The sequence below is a fragment of the Aythya fuligula genome, chromosome 17, assembly GCF_009819795.1.
Source record: "Aythya fuligula isolate bAytFul2 chromosome 17, bAytFul2.pri, whole genome shotgun sequence".
Classification (NCBI taxonomy): domain Eukaryota; kingdom Metazoa; phylum Chordata; class Aves; order Anseriformes; family Anatidae; genus Aythya; species Aythya fuligula.
Genome location: NC_045575.1, coordinates 1,933,338 through 1,953,021, shown reverse-complemented (window position 1 = coordinate 1,953,021; position 19,684 = coordinate 1,933,338). Strand labels below are relative to the sequence as shown.

At 36.3% G+C, this 19,684-nt stretch overlaps 1 protein-coding gene across 5 annotated transcripts in view; it reads right to left on the bottom strand.

Moving 5' to 3' along the window:
• HECTD4 (HECT domain E3 ubiquitin protein ligase 4) overlaps positions 1-19,684 on the bottom strand; it is a 69,961-nt gene that overhangs the window by 29,240 nt on the left and 21,037 nt on the right. For 2 of the 5 annotated variants that reach the window (XM_032198863.1, XM_032198867.1), the window contains exons 9-37: positions 19,464-19,625; positions 19,255-19,368; positions 18,666-18,806; positions 18,047-18,279; positions 17,556-17,701; positions 15,929-15,999; positions 15,184-15,289; positions 14,433-14,553; positions 13,355-13,483; positions 12,045-12,169; positions 11,058-11,211; positions 10,683-10,783; positions 9,417-9,615; positions 7,882-8,028; positions 6,588-6,692; positions 5,756-5,919; positions 5,375-5,608; positions 5,026-5,218; positions 4,735-4,839; positions 4,563-4,651; positions 3,851-4,026; positions 3,556-3,691; positions 3,260-3,401; positions 2,974-3,140; positions 2,255-2,401; positions 1,776-1,960; positions 1,215-1,368; positions 593-873; positions 106-295 (exon numbers count right to left, since the gene is read on the bottom strand). In XM_032198863.1, the coding sequence (XP_032054754.1) occupies positions 106-295; positions 593-873; positions 1,215-1,368; positions 1,776-1,960; positions 2,255-2,401; positions 2,974-3,140; positions 3,260-3,401; positions 3,556-3,691; positions 3,851-4,026; positions 4,563-4,651; positions 4,735-4,839; positions 5,026-5,218; positions 5,375-5,608; positions 5,756-5,919; positions 6,588-6,692; positions 7,882-8,028; positions 9,417-9,615; positions 10,683-10,783; positions 11,058-11,211; positions 12,045-12,169; positions 13,355-13,483; positions 14,433-14,553; positions 15,184-15,289; positions 15,929-15,999; positions 17,556-17,701; positions 18,047-18,279; positions 18,666-18,806; positions 19,255-19,368; positions 19,464-19,625 (4,417 nt within the window). The remainder of the gene's footprint in view (positions 1-105; positions 296-592; positions 874-1,214; positions 1,369-1,775; positions 1,961-2,254; positions 2,402-2,973; positions 3,141-3,259; positions 3,402-3,555; positions 3,692-3,850; positions 4,027-4,562; positions 4,652-4,734; positions 4,840-5,025; positions 5,219-5,374; positions 5,609-5,755; positions 5,920-6,587; positions 6,693-7,881; positions 8,029-9,416; positions 9,616-10,682; positions 10,784-11,057; positions 11,212-12,044; positions 12,170-13,354; positions 13,484-14,432; positions 14,554-15,183; positions 15,290-15,928; positions 16,000-17,555; positions 17,702-18,046; positions 18,280-18,665; positions 18,807-19,254; positions 19,369-19,463; positions 19,626-19,684) is intronic. The other 3 variants (XM_032198865.1, XM_032198864.1, XM_032198866.1) reach the window with 3 other exon arrangements.

Below are 19,684 nucleotides of genomic sequence, written 5' to 3'. Positions count from 1 at the left end.
CTTATGTCTAGGATGCATTTTTTCCTATAGCTGCAGCACTTAAAGAAAAAAGGAGAAAAAGAAATGGAATTGGCTGATAATTCCAATCCAATGAGTTAAGATTACCTCAGTAATGGCTGAAGCACTTCATGGGATGACTGGTCTTCCCGTTTATGAATAAAAATAGAAAGTTTGCCATCCACTGCCTCACTTTCTTCTCCAGGATCTTTATCGCCTTTTATGGAATTCTTAGGGCTGGTTTTTGCTAAAGCAGTATCTGGTTCAGAGGCAGTTGGAGAAAGAACTGTCTGGCATCCTTGAATTAGAAAGGAATAAACAAATAGATAGTATGAGTGCTATTAACAAACTTTCTTGGCCTGGAAACTAATGCTAAAAAACCCTCGAGATGCATCTGTCGCTGTGACATAGATTCTAGTCAGAAAACAGTTAAAAGTGGCAGATAGAAATGTTACAGAAATATCATAAACTTTGAACACCAACATATCATATACCTTTTCCTACGCAAGCCTTCTGTCAACACAGAAGCTCTTTGCAGAAAGAGGACTTGCTTGGCAATTTCTCAAATTAGCCTGACACCAAAAGATGCTGGTACCTGGTACTACATAATCTGCCAGCTTTGCTAAGAGCAGAGACGCGATCTTGGAGGCTGGGTCACTTGGATCATCCTGTTCACTGTTCAGTGAGGGTACAGAGTAACTCCAGGGAGGCAGTTCCACATTTCCACAGTCTTCAACACTCATGAGAGGTAGTGCAGCACGACACAACTGGAGGATTATAAGAACCAATTTTGGAGAAGGACGTTGATCCAAGAGAAGTGACAGAAGTTTGGACACACAGGCTGGCTGGCTCAGGATAGCTTTACCTATGTGACTCCTGAAAGGGGGAGGAAAAAAAATCTAATTAACTGCTGTTAGAAAAAAAAAAAAAAAAAGGAATGCTTGATTGTGATCTTGAAATGAAAAACAAATGAATTTATTATTTAAAAGATATATTTAAAAAATACATCTGACAAGATTTGATCTGCAACAGTTCTTACATAACACTTGATAACACTGATTAAACACTAAGACTGAAAAAAGTGTCAGTTTATAGTCAGGTTTCAGAACGGTTTGAAAGTTATTTTACTTTCACTACTGTCAGAAAAAAAACAAGAACCCCCACCTGCTTTCTTACACAGAAAAAATATAAATATTCCAGAAACAAAGGCCTAGTACCTTGACAGGTCATTAAGAAGACTGAGAACATCTTGAAGTGCATCATTTCCTGCAGCTTGATTACCACAACACTCTGTGGCTCGTGCAAGGTGATTGGTAAGAAGGCTGGAGACCTGACGAGCCAGACCAGAGTGAACAGCTTCTGTTGAACCACCTTTAAAAGTAATTCAAGGACACGCAATTATAAGTAACAAAAATGGATGTACCTATCTACAGGTTTCTTCTCCACACACTGAAAATAGTCAAAAATATTTTTGTTTTGCTCCAGCACATAGAAACATAAAATTTTATGTTTTGAATTAAAAATAAAGCCTAATACAACATCCAATCAATAAATCTGGAACAGACACAAGGTGATGGTGGGGAAGCTAGCATGAAAAAACAAAACAAACAACACCAACAAGAAAACTTCTTTTATATCCATTTGCATGTTCTAAGGAACCCAAACACTGCTGAAGTCAGTGAATGAATGCCCTATTTTAAATACATGTTCACACCACTTCTCATGCACTTGGACAGTTCTCAGGCACACAACAGAAGTACAACTGGCAGCGTCCCTACCTTCCTCTTTCTCCCATTCAACGCATCGATTGGCTAGCACCTGAAAGGCAGCCCAAGCCATGGTGGCCACCTTCTGTTTCTTAGTCTGTTTTTCATTCGAACTGGATTCCGTCTGGCTGCTTAAACTGCAGAGCCGGTCCATAAGCTGTACCAGGCCACTCCGTACCAAACATTTCTCTTCGCTCCTGTATCAGAAGAGAAATTCAGTAACTTTTCAGTCAGTAACAACAGACTCAAAGATAATCAAGAATTTGCAAAGTAATTAATTGCCGAGTTAACAAAAGAATTAGATGGTTTTCCCTCTCCCTTCCCCTCCCTAGACGAAATTCTGTATGCTGAGACAATTTAACAGGATGTTCTCAGATACTCCTCGTTATGAAAAAAGGAAGTATACTATTCAACACTTCTCCTTATAGGAAAACCTAATAAGGACAACTGCAGATCCTTTCCTTCCCTTTCTGTAGGAAATACTTTCGTACCTTGTGTAAGGTATAGTGCATAAGAGGCCAATGCTATTTGCACAAGCAATGGGGTAGCGAGCACACAGTGAGACCACGGACGTCATAGTCTCTCCAAAAGCTTCCTGGACTTGTTCCACCATCCCGCCACATGTGAGCTCTTCAATTCTGTTAGCAGCAAGACATTTGAAATCATAATTTTCTAGGTTAAATAAAATGAGTTTCCAAATATAGCTTTAAAAGAATTATCATATATTAAGAACTACCCAAGGAAGATTTAGAATCAAAACAGCAAGTAATTTATTTAATGCTTTAATGTGAGATACATGTAAACAAGGTAGTAAGGAAGTTTTACCTGAGACATGACTGAAATTTGATTACAAACAAAATAACTGCAAAATATTTAGATGATAGTATTAGTATTGGCTATATCTACACTAATACCTAATTGAAGTGAATTTAGTATCAGCCAAGGTAATAAGATACCCTATAAACCCACCTGTGAATGTCACATCAGTATGAAAGGAAAAGTTCATCTACTGCCAAATAGAAGTATTTCTTAAAAGCTTCTACCTTTTCACCCCAGAAAGTGTAATATAAGGGGTTGTTAAAAGCTTAGTTCTGTAAACTCGAGCCCACACAACTAATCACTTCTCACAGTTTGTTCTATGCAATGCAATTTGCTACTTTCTACAGAGACCAAAATTTTAAATTATTTTTAGAGAAAAAAACAAACAAACCTTGGTCCTCCTTGAAGTACCATGGTCACTGGGCCTACAAGATGTGTCACACCACCAACCCGAACAGCTGCTGTCAGCAACTCTCTCATGTGCACTAGGGCTTGCTTCCTTGTGTTCCCACGACGCCACCTGGTCTGAGCAGCTAGCAGAAAACTGCTGCTGGATACCTACAAGATGTTATATTTATTTATTTTTCTTGATAAATAACACAAACAGGACACCTCCCATCAGCATGGAGGTTTGAATTTGAAAATATAATGGATTTAGAACATTTTAAATGACTCACCGCTTGGTCAGGGTTTGTTCCAATGAAAGCAAACAGTTGCCCCAGTAAGACACTGTACGTAGGCTTATCTCTGCTATCCTCAATGGTCAGTGACTGCAGAAGAGTGAAAGAGCTACTTCTGTGGCTGGTAACGTGGCGTCGCCTATGAGAACATAGAATAATTAGGCACAGTTCCAGTTACATTGACCCAATTAAAACAACAACAACAAAAATAACGGTAAACTTTGCAAGCATATCACTTAACAACACAGGCCACATCACGGTACAGCAGCTTAGTAGAATAAAGCCTTGTATACCTTTGACTTGATCTAGCAAACTCAATATCTTCGTTACCAATCATTTCTAAGTCAGATGGTGCTGACATACTGCGAAGGAAGACGGGCTGGCGGACTGCATGAGATATCACTTTTGTTTCAGATGCTGATTTACAGGCTGCAACATTATACAATGTGAAAGAACATTACTCCTGGTGTAGTAGGTTATTTACCAATTGCTTTTAAAAATCACTGTGGACGTTCCAGTAAAAGACTGGATGGGCTATATCTTGAGGGGTGAAGAAAAAAAGAACAATGCTGGTAATGAGATGTTTACCTGGAGTCTCTGCAGGGGTACCAGATATACTTCTTGTGATGCCAGACTGTGCTGCAATAGTGACATGTAATAACAGCTCTGCTCTGTTCATCAAGCTCTTAACTAATGTTTTGGTTTTTGCTAGGGGATGATAGGTCCTCTGAATCAGTGAATTCACTTCTTGAAAAAATTTCTCTCTGAGATTGTGAAAAAGGAAAACAGAATAAGACTCAGTTACGTTGCACTGCCTTCTGGAAAACTGTGAGAAAAGTTATTTTAAAGAAGACACAGTGTCAAACTACTTTTTATGCCAAAGTAGAAAGCAGAACAAAAATTAGAGAACTAACTAGATGATTTGTTAAGTATTCCCAGCTGTAGGTACTAATATTAATTACTTAGGACAAGTGTTTCTAAAATTTTAATCATATTGCTAGACAGACAGAAAAATTAAGTTTCTAAGTATCTGTATCCCTGATTAGAAGTTCATCTGATTGTTTCCGATTCCAAAAATTGTTTTTTCTCCCTAGGTCTACAAGCTTTTTTTTTTTGTTTTGAAAACATATAGTGCCAGCTTCTATTTCACATCATTAAGTGTCAGATGGTATAATGAGATTGAAGGGCCAACTTCAGTGTTTTATGTACATATGCAATCTTAATCCTGCACACCTTCTTACAGAACTCACAGAAATTCCACAGCTGCTTAAAATGGTGCACTCAACATCTAGCTACTAACCTTAACGCCAGGACCACATTCTCGAGATCACTTCCATCAAAAGAAACCTCTTTCATTGAGCACAGAAGTTCCAGTTCTTTCATCTTGCTCTAATCAAAGCAAAGGAAAGGGATGAACATGTATTGAAAGAGCAGCCTAAAGCATGAGCACATACAGCAGCCGCAATGCTTACCTCATTGAAGTGATAATCATAAAAGAATGGAACATTGTTCTCCAGCTTTCCATGCATGGCATCATCTACCTCATTCTGCCATTTCTGTTCCAGTTCAGCCACACTCTAACAAAGAAACAAAAATAAGACTTAATGTACTTGTTCATCTTAGTAAATAGAAGAGATCTTTAAAGAAAAAAATACACATTTTGTATTTTTAGGTTTCTAAAATGTTCTTAATGCACCTTTATTCTCAAACAAACAAGAAGACTTATGTTTTCTTATGTTCTATTTGTGTAATTTTATTTTTACCTGTAGTTGTCTCTCCATGGCATTTAACTTCTTAAAAGTCTCTCCCATAATTTTACAAAGTAAATCATATTCCTCAGCATGTTCTTCCTGATACTGGAAGTTTATCAGGGACTGGAGTGCATCAACCAAATTCAAGTGTTTAATCACACATGAAACTACCATCTCCTCCATTACTTCAGGCTGAATCACTTCCCTAGGGTTATAGGTAAAACCAAGCTGATTAAGCAAGAATAATGAACAAAATTCAACAATTCATATTTGCAACTTGCTAGACATCGCATTCACAAACAGGTATTTACACCACATTAAATGATGCCATCAAGCTGACATAGAGCAAATGACTACTTACTTTATACTAGGTCTAAATTGAGGCCGAGCACGTCCAGAAATTTCCCTGAGTTTTATCATGATTCCTGGAGGTAGCCTAATCCTAGGCAGATCAAAATAGTGTCCAACGGGAGGCACTAGAACATCAGAAGGATATGTAAATTCTCTGTCTTCATCTATAGTAAGAGGCAGTGGAGAAGGACTTGGTGTAAGGGCTGGAGATATTACACCATTAGCTTCCACCTGCCACTGGCACCTGGAAAAATAAGATAAATGGATGAAAAGGATATATATACATATATATATACACACACACACACACACACATATATATTCATATATGTATATAAATACATTTTTTCCTCCTCTCTCCCACCCCTCCAAACAAAATTTGTTTGTTTACCTTTGTAATAGTTTAGATCTTAAAAGCTCTTGACAGGTTTCTTCATCTTTGGTAATTTCTGGTCCATTGTATAAAATTCGAAGCATAGAACAAGCTAACACAGAAAGGCCAAGTGCCAGGTCAACTAAGAATGGCAAGCCTCCTGACACATCCTCTGAAGACTCCTGTAGTAGGAATAGCAATAAGTTGCACAAGTCAATCAACCATGAAGTCCTTCCCTAACGTATTTCAAAACAGGATATCTGTATATCTTAGGTAGAGGTATACTGAAATAATGTTTTAACAATTAAAAGCAATATATAAAAACAAGACAATAAAGAAAAGATTTGAGCAATTTTTTTTTCCCTGAACCAAGATTAAAAAAAAAAGTGGTAAAGTTATTTTTGGTTCAATCAGTCCTTGGCCCGCATATCTTTCATCTCAGACCTTGTCCTAGCTCCGCAAGAGTGGGATTCAAGTTCCCCCCACCCCCTGGAGTAATTTCAAACATCTCTTCAGAGAAATGCTCATCTACAAGCAGCAGTAGATGTTACTGACTTCATCAAGTCCAGTGCCAATGACAAGAGATAAATAAGACATCTTCATAAAGCACTGAGCATGCTACAGACCATGCTGCAGGGCATCTCTAGCTAAGGATGCTAAATGTCCAAAACGGAGTTCTTTTACACTGTAAAAATGTTTTGTTTTTACAACCAAAATCAGTAAGCTGTTACTGTTTTAAATCTTAAAACTAAGCCTCATTTTTGAGGCGTACTTCTATTAGATTTAAAGTATGTAACAGAAGATAAGTTTAAGCTGAACCTGTCCCATGGAATCTGTCACGTTTGAGTACCTGTGCTCGAACAGTGCAAGCAAAGCCCCACATAGCTTTGTCTGGAGTGTTGTGCTCACGACCACTCCGCATTTCAAAGGAGAAGGTGACCGTATCTCCTTCCACCTTAAAATTTTGAAGGGTAGGAGGAAGGAAAACAAAACAAAACAAAAACAAATAAGAGATACATTTAAGAATTGACGCAAAGAGGATTTTCATAAAAGTGCCTTAATTTATGGACTAATATTTTTGATGACAGTTATCTAAGTATTATTTTTATCTTCAATTATATACTTTGAATTTCTTCTCTTTTTGTAAGAGTATCTTTTAGTGGACAAACATATTTTAACTTTGCTGCTGGCTAATTACAGCAAAACAACAAAAAGGTCGTAGAGTCACAAGCAGAATTTACCAAGTCAACCCATGTTACGTGGCCTTAATTTTCATCAAAACACTTCCTTTATTTGTCTGCAAAGACCAGGCAATAATCAATAACTCCCTTCCTTAAGGCAGGAAGGCAGACAAGCTCTTCAAGATGAACGTCAATGCGCTAATAGATTTTGCTAAATGAACAATATGAAATCTAGGTCTGAAAATTCATCAAAATTCCATTAATTACTAACAATGTAGTGCTTGTCTGAAGTTGCCTTCCAGTTCATTACTTCTTATTCTTCTTTTTGGCATTATGTTTTGTTATGTATACAAGCTCAGATTTAGCATGGGACAATGTAGCAGCACAAACACAATAAAAAACACTGAATGCAATCTGAGGAAACAGTGCAAAATTCTAGAAATAATGAAGTTTTGACAAGTTTGAGATATTTTTCAATCTTAGTTTTACTGAAAAAGTATCCAATATAATTTTAAATCACTACACAAATGGTCATAGAGTTGCTATATTTACAACTTGTTACATTTGTGGGCTATTATCAGAAAAAATAAAAAATGCAATCATGCCCATGGGCCTTAAAAAAAATATGCACAGCCTCAGACAGGGCAAAAATTCCTCCTAGGAAGATATACTTATGAGAACAGTAATACCATTAGAAATTCCAGGACTTGGAACACACCACTAGTGAATTCCAGTAAGAGGTAACAAAACAAGGTAAACTCAAAGAGAAGAATCACACATAATTACGGGTAAGTTAAAAGTTGTTCCCCAAGGACATAACAGCCCACTTAAGAAGCAATCTCATCATGGATAACCACACACTTAAAAGCTTGGACTTCATTGCTCTAAGGTTTAAAACAGACTTGACAGGGTTTCCAAAGAGGATTTTTCTATGTGAAATATTGTTGGATTATAATACTGTACCTTTACTAAGTCTTTCGGCCAACCAGTTCCTAAGACACTACGGCTGCCATATCCCAGTGTATTGCCTCCATACTCAGCAACCTTCCTACTGTTTGTGTTAGGACCAGCATAGATCACCAACTTCAAAACATAAAATACACTGTTAGACTGTAAGAGAAAAACAAGAAAATCTAATAATAATAATAATACTTAGCACTTACACCGCGCTTCATATTTTCAAAGCGCTTTATCTACATTAACAAATCCTCACAAGAGCCCTGTGAGGTGAGTTGGCAAGTATTATTATCCCCATTTTACAGATGGGGAAACTGAGGCAGAGAGGAAGTTCAATGACTTGCCCCCAAGGTGACATAGCAAGTCAGCAGCATAACTGGGAGCAGAAAAATCAGGAGAAATCCTAACTTCCAGGCCTCATGCTGAGCTAACTAGAACATACTGCCTCTAAAAATAAAGGGATTGATCCTGCTCCCATTGAAGTTGGTATTTTATCACTGACTTCACTAGGAACATAGTAAGACCCAAAGATTTCTGGAGGAGCTTAACTAGTAGCGAATGACGTTAATGACAGTATCACAGGACTTGCTCTATAATGTTGAGGAATATATGGCAACAATTAATAAGCAGTACAAGTAGCTCCCTGATTATACAAAGAAAAATGGGTGCTATTAGCTGTGTTCTTGAAATTGAAGGTAGTTGTTCCTATTAATTCATGTAAACAAGCTATTTATTAATCTAAAAAAGTAACCTTTCTAGTTCTGCCCAGTTTAAACAAACTGTGCTGATCTACAAAGCAGGCAGCTAGATTAAAATTTGAGAAATAACAAAACATTATCAACAGCAATAACGAGAAGGAAATCAAACTTTGAGAATCTGAGCCATTACGAAATGAGCTTAGAAGAGTGGAAGAGTTATGAGTTTATGGAGAAAAACATAAAGCCCGCACCTCTGGAGCTAGCAGGTGTTTCAATATTTTATCTATTTAATAACTACCACTACTTCTGATATCTGTGGCCAAAACTTTTATAATTACAGAGTCTAACTCTTAACAAAAAGATCCACGCTATTGATAGGTTTTAAACAGTGAAACAACCACTAGATATTATGTTCTGAAACAACATACCAGAGGAATTAGGCACATACTATTTTTGGATTGTTTCTCCAAGAATAATAGAAATGAAACAAGAATTGTCTATCTTCACTTCCCTCCCTTTTCATGTCAACAAGTTGTACATTTTCTATCACTGAGCTAAGTCTAATCTTCTTTGTGCTGAGAACTCAAGGACTCCTTTGAAAAGTTATTCACACTTGTACAATGCAAGAAATAACCTCTTTGCATTGTGTACTTTACAACCTTGAAGTAAGTAGACCGTAACATTAGTGCACACTAATATCTTATCAATTAAAACCTCCTGCATTACCCTGTCCGCTGGCAGTAAGGTGCCAAGAAAGCCAAGGGGCAGAAAAGATGAAAATGAGAAGTGCTGCTCACAGAAATATATATGAAAGAAGGAATTTCTGAATTGGCCCTAGCTTACCTTGTCATAATCATATTGTGAAGAGCATCTGTTGTCAAATCTAAGATATAAACAGCGGGCTCCTGGAATATGTACAGTTTCTTTAAATTTATAGTTATCCCTGACAGGATGAACTGTTTCTACAGTCTTCCCAGCAGCCCAGGGAGCAGGGATCTTCAAGCCTGTAAGAAAACCTGGTTCTTCCTTCTCTTCCAACATTCTGAAATAACAGCGAAAAATCAGTTTCTGAAATTCAACACACAGAATTGTACTATATGTTCAAACATCAAATTATAAAGTACTTGTAAACACCTCCCAGTATTGATACACAGAGGCACAGAGTAGTGACTCCTTATTTTATGCATAGTTGTACCGAGGGAACGTGCAGAATTTAAACAGCACGAACTCTCTCTAACACAGATAACTATGCCAATCTCGAACTTGTCAAATCTGAACTTTTCCCTACACTTACACATTTCCAAATTATGGTAAACAAATTAAATGTGCCATTAAAAAAAAAAGAGTAAATAGTATTATATAAGGGTTCAAACATATGATTGGAAATGCTAAAAAAATCCTACTAGGACAACACTTAAAACTGATTACATTGTCATAAAACAATATGCTTATTATTTCACTGAAGCTTATAATTTGGGAGAGAAACGAAAATAAACTCTTCAGAGTTTTCACACACATTATATGTAATCACAAGTTGTTCAATACTACAGATTCTGCAATACTGCAAATAGATATGATGAGCATGTTTTATTTAATTTAGCTGAGCTTTTCTGTTTCTAAGCAGAAACCGCTCAGCCTTGATTTGAGACACAAGATTTTAATGCAGAACTTGAAATTGTTATATTACTCTATGTAAATTAAATTACTTAATATCTTTCCAATATTATTTTAATACTGTATCTCATGACCCTAGGGTAATTTACATCTTCTCATGATGGTTTTCCTTAGTTTAATGTCTTCTAAGAAGAGCATCTAGAATTAACACCTCATGCTTGAGGTAAAGGAAAAGACAAAATAAACCAAGCCCTGTGGAAATACCTTGGAGAGATCAAGCACTTAATTCCACATGCAAAACAATTTTAGAATAGACCACCTTTTATAATGACTTCTCTCTCTCAGACAGACTTATATAATATATATATTTTTTTAATTATATTTTTTTTAATTTTTAAGATCGCTGCTTTAAGATTTATTCCACAACAATGGTCAAATCAATATAGCACTTAATGTTATTCTGTGAACAGACCCAAATGTGAAAAAAAGAGTCACCTCTCATCAGGTAACAACTTCCCTTTCTGTTCTGACACACCACTGGGTGAACTGTTTAGTTCTGAGAAAACTGGAGACTGAGTTTTAAGCAGCAGTGCAGTCTGTGGGACAAAACATACAATGTTAGAAACGTACAAATAGCAAACTATTTTAGGATTGAGTTATTGAAACATTAAGAATTATACTGTACACTGTTATTGGCAATTAATGATTACTTGGTACAACAGCTACTAGTGCTTTTGGCACTGCTGAGCAATTCTCAAACTGTGGCCCGTGCATCACTTACTGCAGAAAGTTGACCAAAATCTACAGCATTTTAGAATGCCTACAGTGGAAAAGAGATGTTGTGTGCGACTGCTGACACAAAGGCCATACCTGACTTGTGTAAAGAACCAGCTGCACCAGCTGAGGCATCAAGGCATCAGCCATAGTTAAAGTTTGCAGATTTGGATGCATCAGAGATGTCAGAAGGACAGGAAGCAGATGACCAAGCATAGTAGCCTTTGTAATTTGTTCCAGGCCTTTTAATCTGTAAAAATCAAGGTTTACATAGTAACAACTATTCTCATACTATATAGTATCTCTACTAATCTTAGTAATCTGTTTAACATTGTAACTGTAGGAGCAAGTAATTCAAAATTAATAGGAAACATTTACTTTATACTTAAAAAAAAAAACAAAACAAAAAAACTTTTATCTTGAAGACACTAGCTTCTCTCAAGTATTAGCATCCCCGTTTTTGCTGTCATTTCTTATTAAACAATGACAGAGCAGAAAATGGTAAATTAAGAGTTCAATAATTACTCGGCAAATGATAAAGTCCCATGTGGATGGGATGAAAGTCCACATCAAACAAATATTTGTTCAGTATGTATACTAAGTTCCTAGCACATGTAGCTCAAAGTACTGTAAAAGAATCTCCATCTGCAAAATGATATTTGAGCATGAAACCCATCTGATAAAAATCTCATAGAACTTTTATTGTCAATTAGTAAAAAAAACATGTTGAGCTACTAGGAGTGTAAACAACTTTAAAAAAAGAAATTTGAAATTGCCCTAGCTTATAGGAATATTCTCAGCTGACAAATTGGTTTCCAGTTACCCTGCTCAGTGACAATGGTGTTTATGATTGAAAACTTACAAATTTGAAGAGTTTCTACTACAATCTATTAAACTGGCAAAACCAACATGGAAAGTCTGATTCTAAATTCTTCAAAACATAAGTGCTAAGCAAATGTTTTACTAACAAACAGTTCCTATACATTCAAAGCTCAAGTATGAAGTTATAACAATGAATACATAATGCTAAATGCACGTGCACAAAACCCAGCAACTTACTGTTTTCAAGTTAGCTTGTCTTACCTTTGCTCTCTATCAGCAATGTCACTGTTTATTAGTGCTGTAGTGACTTGCTGCAGCATTTCTAAGACTTCATCACATCCCGTCAGAATTTGCGTAGCAAGAGACAAAATGCTGGTCTTTAGCTCCTACGTACAAGAAGAGTTAAGATACTTAAATTCTTAGAGAATAGAAAAAAAAAGACTGAACAAAATGATGGATTTCCAAATTAAAACAATGATAATGTGACCTGGCAGGCCTGCAGCAGTAGATTCATCCAAGACTTAAATTTGATTAATGCTAAGCCCCAAAGTGCTGGGAGAAACTAGGTGCATGTTACAGGATGCACATCCAGTTTCTAGAGGGAAGGAATCCCCAAGTCCAGCATAGGAAACAGAGCTGTTAGCCAGCCAAGGTACAGCATTGGTGACAGAATGTCCTAGCAGGTATGAGGATCACTGTAGAGAGAGAAGCTGAACAATGAAAACATGGGTGAATAGTGAAACAAGAAAAGTACTACAATATTTAGCATTTATTCAACGAGCCCAAACAAATAACTTTCAACTGCTATGGATTACAAAAACACAGTCTCAAAGAGTAGCAAGACAAAACCAGCTCAACAAACAATACCAAAAATTCAGAAGTCAATGCTTTTACAGAGGAATTACTGTTACAAAAACCACTATAAGACAGTCTGCACAATAGGACAAACCTGGCTTCTGTGAGTTCAAGACTATTCCAGCAGTAATATGAAACGGCAGTATTTTAACAAACCGTATATCAAAGCAAGCAAACCTTGTCTTCTAACAGTCTCTTTGCCACAAACACTGATGGGTGATGGTTTACATAGAGACAAAACATGGTTCTGCATAAACTTTATAATTAAAATTATGAAAAAGTCAGAAGCCAGGTAAGGGAAACAAGAAAACCCTTTTATAAATAAACCTGAAAAATACTTCTTCAGGTTGCATAATAAAAAAAAAAAAGATGATGGGGAGAAAGCAAGATGTGTGGGTAACATGTTTAGAAATGATTCCTGGTATATGAATTTCCTGACTAGCACATATCTATTAAAATGCATTTTTAACCTAATGATACATAAATTAAGGAAATGAAGTATTTGCTCTCACTAGCATTACAGAGCTCAAGCTGGAATTTCAAACATAGAACTGCAGGCCTTAGCTGAAGAACAGGAAAAAAAATGCCTACAGTAACTTAACTATACCAAGAGTAAAAGAAATGACAAAACAGCTTAAGAATGCATAACAGAAACAAGAGGTGTCAGAGGAACATTGACTGTAGAGAGCCATGCTGGAATAAAACTTGGTGTTTACCTGTACCTTCAATGTCTCTCCCTGCAAGGAGCTGTCACTGTCATCATTTTCATCAGGTTTAATCAAAATAGTGTTACTGAGGAGGTGGTTCTGTACAGCCATCAGATACCGCAAGCATGAAGATGCAGCCTTTAACATAAATAAGTACACTGTACATTATCTAAACACTTTAATCAATCTTGATGCAGGCAATCCTTTTACTTAGAAATAGGAAAGAGGAAAAAAAAAAAGGATAGGAAAAGGACAAGCAAAACCAAAATGCTATTTCCCTTGCACAGTTTTTTTTTTTTTTTTTTTGCTGATTTACTACAAGCTTTTTAATTCATATGAAATAAAATAAACTAGCTGCAAAATATTGAACGTTGTGAGATAGCATGCAAAGCATATAAAGGATTAACACTGTAGTTAAATATATAGTATTAGTAGTAATGCTAATTAGTAGTAATACATAGTGTCATTATAGTAATACTCAAGCACCGTAACTTCAATGCTACTATAGAGCTAAATTTTATTCACATTGCTGAGGGCGATGGTTCCTTGCTACTACTCTTCCCAACCTGCTGCTGTATAGGCCATGACTTCCTCTCCCACCCCAAATTTGCTTGCAAGCTCCCTTGGCTTTGCAAGCAACCAGACCAGGGAGCTGATCCCACTGAAAATATGCATGTATAGTATGCATTAAAAAATAAATCAACTTCCATTCATTTTTCACCTATAAATGACAGTCTTTCTGCTTGTGTGAACCATTATTCAAAACAACAGAATTTATTTTCAAGTTGTGAAGCTTTGAAGATTGAGAGACACAACATTTCTTTAAACTGAGAAAGCTACTGAAGCAACAGGAAAACATGCCCATACATAAACCAGTTTTAGCATTACTAAACAATTTACTTTGCCATAAGATATTGTTTCTTCCTTCTCTGCATAGGATAAACAAAATACATTCTTAAACCGTGTTTGTTAAGACACATAACTATGAAAGTTACACCTTTATATACTCAGTAAAGATGATGGATTTGAGGAGGAAAAGAAGCCAAGTGTGATTTTTTATTTTTAAATCAAAACACATCTTACTTACAGGCACAGTTGAAAGAAGCCTTTGAAAATCATCTTTAGATACAGTTTGGCACTTGGTGATTAAGACACAAGATTCTCGGACAACAATCTTGAGAATGTAGTGCAACAGCTCATCATTTAGTCTTTAAAAATGCAGGAAAGATGCAAAAATATTAATAAGCTGATCATTGTATATTTTCTATAGCTCATTTCAAAAGTCTCTGGAATCCTTATCATAAATCATGTTAAACTAAAACAGACATCTGTTCGATTTCAGAGATTCAGACACAAATGAAACCAAGCCCAAAACACTTAACGCCAATGTAAAAGAATATTATCGACTCTGCACTGCACTGTTACAAGTCTACGACTTGTACCAACTCCTAAAAAAGACTTCTCCCAACTTGAGGTACTAGAGATCGAGAGTTTTACTGCTGAAAAGTGACCTAACAATGATATGGAAAGCAGTACCATGATGTCTTTCTTATGAATTATCACCTACATTTACTACATGCATGGTAAACATCAAGGAATCCAAACCTAGGTTCACACACAGAAGTTTCCAAAGTTTACCCTAAAACCTCAAACCTCTCTCTCTCTCATTCTAATGAACTCCTACCCACTATGGACACAAAGATAGTATTTGAGGTCACGCTGCTCTTAAGATAACAAGCAAATTCAGCAGAATTTTATTCCTAGTTTATCTAAACCAAGTAACAGAAACATACAATGTATAAGCCAAGGGGGGAAGGAAGCATATTGTTTCATTTTACCTATAATGATCATCATCTTCACTTCCAAATCTGTTGTTCTGAAGCTGTTCAGCTAAATTAGTCAGGATAACATCGCGAAGTTGAGAGAGACCACTATTTCTCTCTCCTAAAACAGAATGCAGAAAACTTTTGCAGAACAGAACTTTACAGAGTTTATTTCTATTTCCTCAAATAATCGTGCTGAATGCAAGCTTCTTCTCAGAAATAGCTCTCTTTACAGTGTAACCCAATCCCCTGTTGATATTATAGACTATTAAAGCTTACTGTGCATAGTACTATTTTAAATCCCAAAGATGTTGATGCCTGAACATGTTGCTATGAGGTAACAAATTACCACACATTAACTGCTTGAATCCAGACAACCATTTCACAATGAACATAAGCAGATTCTTACTCTTTTCACTGAGGACTAAAATTACTTCTGGTTACTGTAGAATTGCCAGGTATCATTAACTGCTAACCAGGTGTTCTAAAATATAAGCTAGGCCAGAAAAATCATTAATACTGACAGAAGAAAGCTTTAATCCTTTTAAATTTCAAAGAGCTTCCTCACATGAGAAATTTCCTTTCCTACAACTAACATGCACTTGTCCACGTAGCCATTTAAAAGGCAGCTTCAGGTTTTGAAGCATTCCATAATTTTTTCAAGGACAGGCTGGATTTACAGATTGTACTCAATATTCTGGACTGGCCTTCCTCCAAAGGAGAAGATTTTCATATTTTATTTTCAATTAGAAATTCTCACCTTCAGTTAAGACCAATTTCAATAAATTATTGATTTCTGCTTCTCCAGGATACAGGATATTTAAACCAGAGCTAAAGAAAAAACAAAAGTAAGTAGTATTATTTAATGTACCTAAGAGTGAACAAGATCTCAGACTTGTGCAAATAGCATCACAGACTCCTAGCTCAGTATCTGGTGTACCATTTAGAATTACTAGGCAACAGCTTCTTCCAGCTTAGAAATACATGAAGTATCATGAAATAAGCACCTTCTTATCTCAGAAATTCTGGTAATCAACTATGTTTTATTGTTTAGGTCCAAAAGCTTCTCCAAGAGCTAATTGCTTCTTTTGGAGAAACTCCACATTAATAATTTGTATATATGACAGCACAAACATTTTTCAGTGAACAGACATGTCAGAAAAAATGGATGTTGGCTTAGAGGGTGAGTCAAACAACTCTGGTGATGGGACAAGAGAGCAATAGAAAATACAACAGCCAGTAATAAGGAAGTCACTACTGTTAAGTTTTACATAAGGAGCCAGTCTTTAGGAGTAAGTTTAAATGAAAACTAAGCAGAAAATCCTAGATCTAGCACCTCAGGAACAACACAGCTGTGTTTGAATGCTCTTTGGGGAGATGTTTTACCCCTCTCGCTTGTGATGAATTACCACATCAAGGTAGAAAAATCACAGCTTATCTGGAGTACTTTGCAGCAGTCTGAAGTGTTGAAACTATTATGCAGGCTTTCTTCCTTCTACAATTTACCCCTTTCCCCACACCTTTTTCAAAGTATTTCTTTTATAGAGAAGGAAACTGGTATTCTTTTCAGCTTCGTACTGAGAGTAAAAGTTATTGCAGCTCTCCACCCTCTGGCTCATGCTGACCAATTTGTGATTCAAACACTGCAAACTATGTATGAGATTTCTATTGGTATCTGAATCCCACAGTCAGAAGACAGGAGGAAGATAGATATTACCTACTCCACACTTCTGATTTTGTATCAGTCAGTCTTTGGAAGATACAGGATTAACCAACAAAAATGCAGCTGCTGTTCATACAGCTGATGCTGTATACTTCCCCCACCCAAAAAGGAAGACCCTAAAAAAAGCTACATAATGATACCAAAGATGTACTATTATTCTTCTTCACTCATTCACATAGTTGCATAAAGCCACAGAAATTTGGAATGCCATGATTCATACCCCAGGGAAAAAAAAAACAGAACTCAAGCAGGTTGATATTCAGAAGATTTAGTTCTTGACCTCTGGTCAGCTTCCCACTTGAAAACAGATTATATTCGTGCTTGGGACATTTGAAATACCAATCCCTGTCCTTGAGATTTACATTATCTCATTTTCGTGATATACAATCACAATTTTTACTGGTTTTGAATAAGCATTGAAAAAAAGCATTCTAAAGATATTCAACAAAAAGCAACAAATTAAAAGAAGTATGTCAAGAAAGTAATTAATCTCTTATTTGACTGTCATCAGGGCAAACACACTGCATTTGCCTTCTTCCACAAATATAGACTGAAATAATTTTAATCACACTGAATTAATCTAAATTTTATTATATAAAAATATAACCACTGATTACAACTTGAAAGTTTATCTGTTGTAATACCATTTGACAAAAATATTTACCTAATAGCTAGGCAAACCTCCTTCTGAATTTCAGAGCAAATCTGGTCTCTCGGTGCCATCAACAACTGCCAAAGTAAAAGGCCCGACCTTCTAACAATATCTCTGTTTCTTTCAGTTTGGGGGCTGAAGAAGAATTTAAAAACCACCTAAGAAAAATTAAACATTAGTGAAAACCATGCAAACAGCATTCAAGTTCTCATTTTCTGTAGTTTCTCCAACTATTTGCCTAGGTCACTAAAAAATCTCAGTCATAAATGGAATTTTGATTCCCAAAACTCAGTTCTTCAGCAACCAGACAAGCTATTTTTCTTCTTCCATCTCCTGGAAGAAGTAAATATGTAACAGCTGTATTCCACCTTTAACTGTAAAGGTGGCAGTTATGTTTGAACTAGCACTCTCGAGGGGGTGTTTAAGATAATACAAAGCCACTGCTAGGTTAATCTACATTAAATTGGATGCAATTGGATGGGGCCAGGGAGATGTTCTCGTACCTGAAAGACAACAAGGATGCAGCGAATTATACAAGTATCTCCATTCACCATAGCTTTCTCCATAATGTCACAGATACTGCTGAGATGATGTGCTTCGATTGGATGCTGCTTCCCCAAAAAGTTTGTTATGGGGAGATTGTTGCTGGCTGCAAGCAGGTTGAGTTGGTGGATACACATGGCACCAACATGGTGCAGTAATTGGTTAATAACCTCATTTGTGGTTGTTGCATCCCCTAGAAGAAGAAAAACAGTTTAAACACTGTCTACAAACAGGCTATAGGATTAGAATTTGCTTCTAAAATGCGTTACATCATCCTCATCTCTAACTTCAGGACTCCCACCCACATTATAAACAGAAGAAAATTACATGCATCGTTTTTTAATATGCCAAAGGTAACAATAATCTGGAAACTTCCAAACTTTTTTTTTTTTTTTTTTTTTTTTTTTTTTTTAAGTTTATTAAAGCAATGACCAAGGAACGGTGATCAAGGAACTTTGCAAGGATAAGACCAATTTTTAATAGAAATTCTCAGACGGTAGTTTCTGTATATTTATTCTACGATAACCACGTGTTTCGCTTCCACTTTACACAGAATGCTGACTTGTACGTTTGCCTCACCTTTGGGCTCAGTAATGATATGGCTAACTCCCAGCCTCTGACAGACACAGTGGAATGCCTGGTTCCCAGGATTACACCACTGATCGATGTAATCATTAGAGCACGTCCATATCATGTTATTCATAGTATCATAACAGGCACCTACAGAAAATATTTTGCACAGCAAACTTTAGAATACAAAAAAAAGACTGAAGTATTTTTATAGCAGATATAAATCTAATAATAAGCTTTAAAAATTCTGTGTCACAGTAATTTAACGATAATGCATCAGAATGAAAAACATTAGAACAAAACAAAGGGAAATCTTACGAAAGAAATGAAGTAAATACACATCCTTTTTTCTTTTACCTGCTTAAGATTCTTTTCTGTTACAGTTAACATTTTTCTGGAGATTGTATGCAGCTGAAACTGCAAAGCAAAACACTGGAAATTTCCTCAGGGAATTCTGAACTTTCAAAAACGTGAAGTTTACAAAATTTTACTACAGCCACAAAACCTCGCCCTCTGCAGAATCTATTAGTGTAAATTGAAATCCAACTAGCTTAAGGGTTGGATATGTCTAGATCCTAAAAACAGATCATCTTCTTACCAAGTCCTGGTACTAGAGCACCACGTCCAAGCGAACTTCCTGCAGCATCAATGAGATCTGCTCGGCTTGTGAACTGCCCGTCTGAGATATTGAACACCAAGCTCGAAGCAAGAACTACACAAAAAAAAGTCTCCAATAAATTTCTGAGAAGTTTATTGCATTTCGGAAAAGCAAGGACTTAAAGTCTGCCATAAACGTATCTGACTTACTTTTTAAAGATGACAAAGCACTCGTTCCTCCAAAGAGTGAACGTGTTGCAGAACTGCCTGATCCACCTGGGGGTGGGACCAACATCACCAAGTATGTTCCACATGTGTATATTGGAGTCTTTCTCAACATCTTCAGTGGCAGCCCACAGCTAGTGTTAGCAGCTGAAATATCAAACAAAAATAAATGTCTTCATAATCTGAAAAACTTACAATAACAGGCA